The sequence below is a fragment of the Pyrus communis genome, chromosome 6 (genome assembly GCF_963583255.1).
Source record: "Pyrus communis chromosome 6, drPyrComm1.1, whole genome shotgun sequence".
Classification (NCBI taxonomy): Eukaryota; Viridiplantae; Streptophyta; class Magnoliopsida; order Rosales; family Rosaceae; genus Pyrus; species Pyrus communis.
In genome coordinates, this window is record NC_084808.1 from 4,771,510 (window position 1) to 4,778,043 (window position 6,534).

The window sequence follows — 6,534 nt, forward strand, 5'->3', positions numbered from 1 at the left end:
ATAGGGGCGAGGAGCATTGTTGCCGTGTGCATTTTAGGCTCATGTAGGCTAGGAGCTTTATGCCGTGTGCAGTTTAAGCTCATGTAGGCGAGGAGCATTGTGTCGTGTGCAGTTTAGGCTCTTGCAGGCGAGGAGCATTGAGTGTTTGGTTTAGGGGTAATAGCGCTTCAACAATCTGTTGTTGATGGGGCCAATCTGTAAGCTATGTTCTGCCATGATTAAGTAGGCACCGTTGGTGTAGACCTCTTGTATTACATAAGGTCCATCCCACTTTGACGTGAACTTGCTTTTTGTCTTGTGAGTTGTGATGATAAGCCTCTGTAATGCTAAGACATGATCTCTAGTTTGGAAAGACCTTGGGTGGACCTTCTTGTTGAATGCCTTGGATAACTGTGCTTGCTTGCATTCCAAGTGTAGTTAAGCTTCGAGCCTCCTTTCATTGAGTGCTTCCAACTCTTAAAGTTGTAGCTTTGCGTTTTCCTCTTCAGTCAAGCCTTCTTGTATAGCCATCCTTAGTGAGGGGATTTGACTTTCGAGTGGCAGATCAGCTTCCACGCCATATATGAGAGAATAAGGTGTAGCTTGGGTAGGAGTCCTATGTGTAGTCCTATATGTTCAAAGTGCTTCGCTTATTCTTTTGTGCTAGCCTCTCTTTGTTCAACCGATCACCTTCTTCAAGAGGTTGCATAACGTTTTGTTGAATGCTTCCGCAAGACTGTTCGTCGGAGCATGATACATGAAAGACTTGTGCTGGTTGAACTTGTATTTCTTGCAGAGCTCGTCCATGAGTTGGTTGGAGAACTGTTTTGCATTGTCAGTGATGATGTAGCGCGGCACACCATATCGATGAATGATATGCTCTTTGATGAAACGGATGATAGTTTCCTTTTTGACTTCCTTTAGGGGTACGACTTCAGCCCACTTAGAGAAGTAATATGTTGCGGTTATGATGTAAGCTTCTCCTAGAAATGAATTTGGTGTTATTGGTCATACAACGTCTAATGCATCAAACAACCATGAGGCAACTGTAGCGTGTAAAGGCTTAGGTGGTTGATGTATGAAGTTAGTGTGGAATTGGCAGGCTTGGCACCTTTTGGCGTATTCCAGGTACTCCTTCACCATGCTCGGCCAGTAGTAACTCATTATTTTGAGCTAGAAATGTGGCTTTGGTCCAGACTGATGCACTCCGCATACGCCTGAGTGTACTTTTTCCATGGCTTCATTGGCCTCTTCCTCACCTAGGCATCTTAGAAGTACTGCTTCAAAAAAGCGTCCATAGAGAGTTTCTTTGTGGTAGAGGAAGCGAAGCGCTCGTTGATCTATTTCAAAGCGGTGTTTAGGATTATCTAGAAGTTTTCCATGCTCCAAATACTCAATCAGTGGCTGTCTCCACTCTTCAGTGTCGACTGGAAGTACTGAGATGACGTTTGTGTCATCTAGTAGCATTTTAGTGATGAGTGGGATCACCCATCTTTGGGAAACCGGCACGTCTATAGCTTCGGCTTCTTCTAGTGCCATACTTGAGGCTAAGTTAGCGAGAGCATCCGCCATTTGATTTTCTTTTCTTGGCACATGTTCTAGCGTCACAACCTTGAACTTTTGTAGCAGTTGAGTTGCTAGTTGGAAGTATAGGATGAGATCATCTTTCCTCACTTCATATTCAGTCAGGAGTTGATTGATTATGAGTTTAGAGTCGTCATACACTTCTAGTGTTGTGATTTCCATGTCGATCGTCATTTGGAGTCCAATGATCAGCTCTTAGTACTTAGGGACGTTGTTGGTGCATATCTCGTTTAATCGGAAGGAATAGGGTAGTACTTGTCTTTGTGATGACATGAATACTACTACTGCCCTCGTTCCATCTATTTGTGCGGATCCGTAGAAGAACATTGCCCACGTCAGGAAGATGTCAATGTAGAACACCTCCTCGTCAGGCAAGTCGTCCAAGATTTTCCAATTGGCTAGGATTAGGTGATCGGCAAGGAAGTCCACTAGGGCTTGTCCCTTAACAGCTTTGGCTGAGATGTAGATGATCTCGTGTTAGTTGAGAAGCAACGGCCATTTGGCTGAGACATAGATGATCTCGTGTTGGTTGATAGGGTCGGCTTTAGCAACCAAATGGATGGTGTAAGCATGCATGTAGTGTCTTAGCTTTTGAACGACAAAGACTAGAGCAAGGCACATCTTCTCGATCGGTGAGTAGTTAAGCTCAGCACCAGTGAGAGTTCTACTTAGGTAATAAAGTGCTCTTTCCTTTTGGTTTTCATTTTCTTGTGCCAAGAGTGCTCCAACGGAACCCTCTTGTGCAGCAATGTATAAGATGAACGGTTTTCCAGGCACAGGTGCTCCTAAGACAGGTGGGCTGGCCAGGTATCGTTTTATGCTCTCGAAGGCATTGCAGCAAGCATTATCCCATATGAATGGAGCGTTCTTCATGAGTCGACTGAAAGGTTGACAGCGTCCAGTGAGGTTGGAGATGAAGCGTCTAATGAAGGCAAGCCGCCATTGTAGACTTTTCAGCTCGTGTAAGTTTCCTGGCTCGGGCATGCTTTGAATAGCCTTGATCTTTGATTATTCTACTTCAATGCCACTGTGCTTGACAATTATGCTGAGGAACTTCCCAGAGGTGATGCCAAATGCACACTTCAATGAGTTCATCTTGAGGTTGTAATGTCGTAGTTTGTCGAACACCATTCGTAAATCCTTCAAGTGATTAGATCTCTTTTTGGTCTTGACAACTACGTCGTCTACGTAACATTCTAAGTTTTTGTGTAGCATGTCATTGAAGATTTTCTGCATTGTGCGTTGATACGTAGCCCCAACATTCTTTAAGCTAAAGGGCATTACCTTGTAGTAGTAGATACGTTTTGAAGTATGGAAGGCTATTAGTTCATCATCTTTGGGAGCCATGCGGATTTCATTGTATCCAGAGGATTCATCCACGAATGACAGCGCCTTATGGCCAGTGGTTGTGTCCACCATGATTTCGATGATTGGCAAAGGAAAGTCATCCTTTAGGCAAGCATCGTTGAGGTCGAAGAAATCTACGCACACATATTTATCCAGATTTCTTAAGGATAATGACAATGTTGGAGATCCATTTAGAGTATTGCACCTCTCGAATGAAGCCTGCTTCGATTAGCTTGTCAATCTTGGTCTCAATTTGCGGAATGAGCTCAGATCAATTTTGCTTTATCGGTCACGTTCTAGGCTTGAATGCCAGACGATGCATGGCGATGGTAGGGTTAAGGCTGGGCATTTCTTTGTAGGTCCAAGCAAAGACGTCTTTGTACTCCAAGAATAGTTGGTAGTACTCCTCGATTTCGTCCACACTTAGTAGTGCACTTACTAAGATAGGCTTCGGCTGCTCGCTTGTGCTTAAGTTAAGCTCTTTGAGATCATCAACCGTGGCTTGCCCCATATCCTCGAGTTGTGGTGGTGCAGCAGTGACGTCGTCCTTGGGGATTTCATCTTCTTTATCTTCTTGGATCGTTATGTGGAAGACGTCTTGGACCTCCTCTTTAGTGATGTCTTCTTCAGCTTGTTGGCATGAAGATTGGCCAATGTGGATGATGGTGCACCTCCTCACCTTCAGTGGGCCTTTTGTGTCAACCTCCAAGGTTGCTTAGCTTCGAACGTCATCCTTTTCTGCTAAACCATTGAGCTTTTCTTTCTTTGGCATTGTCTTCCTCTTTCTAGAAGGCGTCTTAGTTTTTTCAAGTCTTTCCAAGGCCGACCGTCGTGGAGGAGAGCTAGCGGTGTTGTTTTGTTTCTTGGGTTTTGACAACCTTTCGAAAACAGATTTTTGGGGTGTTGGCATGTTAAGCCTTTTGAAGATAGAGGTTTGGTGGTCAGACCACCAATGCGATCAAGTGCCAACATTCTGGATTTTGAACAGTTCAACCTATCAAAGACTAACGTTCGAGGGGTGAGTTTAGGATTCTCTTGATTTTGTTCAATGTTTACGTTGATGTGTTGAGCGCTAGTGTTTTTCTCTTTTCTTGAAATCTTCATAGGCCTATTTGGTGTAAAGTCAAGTCCAGCTTTGTTGTTGTCAACTTCGTAACCAAGGTCCTTCAACTTCTTTTAAGTCTCGGTGAGGCCACGTTCTTTATTGCTGATGGTGTTTGAAACCTTCTTTCCAAGATTTGAAGGGGAGGCGAAATCGTACCCAGCCTTTGACATGAATTTGTAGGCGTTTGGGTCGAAACCTTCTTCAGTCTTCTTGGTTGGAAGAGAGCTTGGTTCTACCCCCTTTGGCAGGGGTTTGACGAAACCTTGTGATGGTTTTGAAACCTTAGCATCGCCTAGCTGTGTCAGAGGTAAAACAACATTTGTCTTAAGCGGCTTTACATCGTCCTTGTGCAGCTGTGTGTCGGCTTTGCTTGTTCCAGTTTTGAATGAAGATTGCCCATTCTTTCTTCTCAACAAGGTGATGTATGGGAAGACGGGTGTGTTTGATCCTTTTGAAGGCATCACACTCCCTTTGTTTGTTGTGGGTTTGGCAGGCTCATCATCGTTTTTGCTTGAAGATGACACGGCTTCCCCTTTTTGCTCCTTGTGCACAGCTTGCCACTCCTTTGGAAGAGCTTCGGGTACCATGTCTTCATCCATATAAAACTTAGCATCCGCTAAGTGTGATTTGACTTCGGTGAACGACTTGGTGTCGCCTTGCATCACCTTCACCCCTTCTTGGTAGAACTTTAGGCATTGGTGAAGGGTGGACGACACTACTCTATTCTCGTGGATCCAAGGCCTTCCTAAAAGTAAGCTATAGGAAGTTCTTGCATCAATCACATGAAAGAGCATGCTTGACTTGAGTTCGCCAGTGGTCATCTCGACTCGGATCATACCCATCGCTCTTTGTCTTCTTTGGTTAAAACCTTGGATTAGAAGGCGACTTCGGGATAGTTCATCCACCTTAATGCTGATTGCGATCATTGTTGATTTTGGCATGATGTTTATGGTTGATCTACTATCCACAAGCATGCGGTTAACTTTGTGCTCCCTTACGTACTCTGAGACGAAGAGAGGACGGTTGTGAGGCTTTGACCCAAGCAGCAAGTCTTCGTCAGTGAAGTTGATTGAGTCATGAGCAACATAGCATGTGGCATATTCATGTAGCTGAAGCTTTAAGCCTTTGTCCTTACTTTCTTGCACCTTGTGGCTGTCGGGACTTGCCAAGACCACTACTAGGGCTCTTCCCATCTCCTTGGGCAATCGCAACGCCTCATCGATGCCAAAGTGTGCCGGCAGACCTTCTTTGGGCATGAGGGTCTTCGCTTCCTTGATAGCAATAGCTTTGCCTTCCGAGGGCTCTTCTATCTCTATTTCAACCATATGGCAGGCAGTGGCAGTGGCAGTGCACTATTGGAAGAAGTCTTTCGAGAAGCACTTGTGCAAGAAGATGGGAATGGGTGGCTTTTGTTCCGTAGGTTCCCCAGCATATGTTGGCTTAGCAACTCTTACATTTCTTTTGGGCTTCCTATTGTTACGGCGGCGGTGCTTCCTCCCTTGCTCCACTTTTGGTCGTGGGGCTTATGGTCTTGGCTTCCTTGTCTTTTGTAGGTCATCAAGGTACATCCTTCTTCATCATCGGTAAGTGCATCTTGGTCATTTACCTCTAGCGATGGTTATGCAGAAAGTGCCATGCAGCTTGAGCATGGACGAGAGTGGGCATACATCACTTGGAGTGGCACGGGATCGAATGATCCAAACATAATCGTAGTAGTGTGTGTTACGGTCGTGTCTTCAAGGTTAAGTTCAATTTGCCCTTATTTTGCCAACTTCATGATGAGCTCCTTGAGAACGAAACACTTACCAACCAGATGACTCACGATACGATGGTATTTGCAGTACCTAAGATCGTTAACACAATTCATCTCTTCAAGGCGTTTGCATTCAGGTAGTTTGATTACTTTCTTTTCTAATAGGTTGTCTAGCATTGCTGCCACGTTAGAGTCTGGAAAAGGGTACGTCTTTTACACCAGTTCCCTCAAGGTGTTTATACCTATCTTGGGTGTGAGAAGGCTCACCTCTCTTCATCTCCTTTGCTCTGTTCTTAGAGGAGATCTTGACGGGCGCGGAGGAGGTCTTGATGGGGGTAGCTTTGACGGTAAAAGCTTCTATGGCTGGCTTTTTCCCAGTCTTGTCCTCCTTTGGAGTAAACACCTTGTCCTTCTTGAAGTTGATGATTGGCTCTTTTTCCCATGATTGGCGATACTCAGCTCCATGTCGTGGGATCGAGTTACCAATTCCTCAAACGTTCTTGGTTTTATGCCTTGAAGGATGTAATGTAACCCCCAATGCATGCCTTGAACACACATCTCAATGGTGGAGGTTTTAGAGAACCGATCTTTGCAATCTAGACTTAATGACCGCCATCTGTTGAAGTAATCGATGATAGGGTCATCCTTCCACTGCTTCGTACTTGTCATCTCCAGCATGCTTACAATGTGGTGGGTGCTGTACAAGCTGTTGAGGAATTCCTTTTCAAGATGGTCCCAGCTGTTAATAGACTTGGGTTCGACGTCG

General features: G+C 44.9%; 1 protein-coding gene across 1 annotated transcript; it reads right to left on the reverse strand.

Moving 5' to 3' along the window:
* Nucleotides 1–657: 657 nt before the first annotated feature.
* On the reverse strand, nucleotides 658–1,737 carry LOC137735955 (uncharacterized). Its single transcript, XM_068475306.1, has 2 exons — nucleotides 1,197–1,737; nucleotides 658–962 (listed from the first exon to the last, which is right to left on the reverse strand). Exons 1-2 carry the CDS (start codon nucleotides 1,735–1,737, stop codon nucleotides 658–660), a joined length of 846 nt encoding a protein of 281 aa, XP_068331407.1.
* Between the last annotated feature and the right edge of the window lie 4,797 nt (nucleotides 1,738–6,534).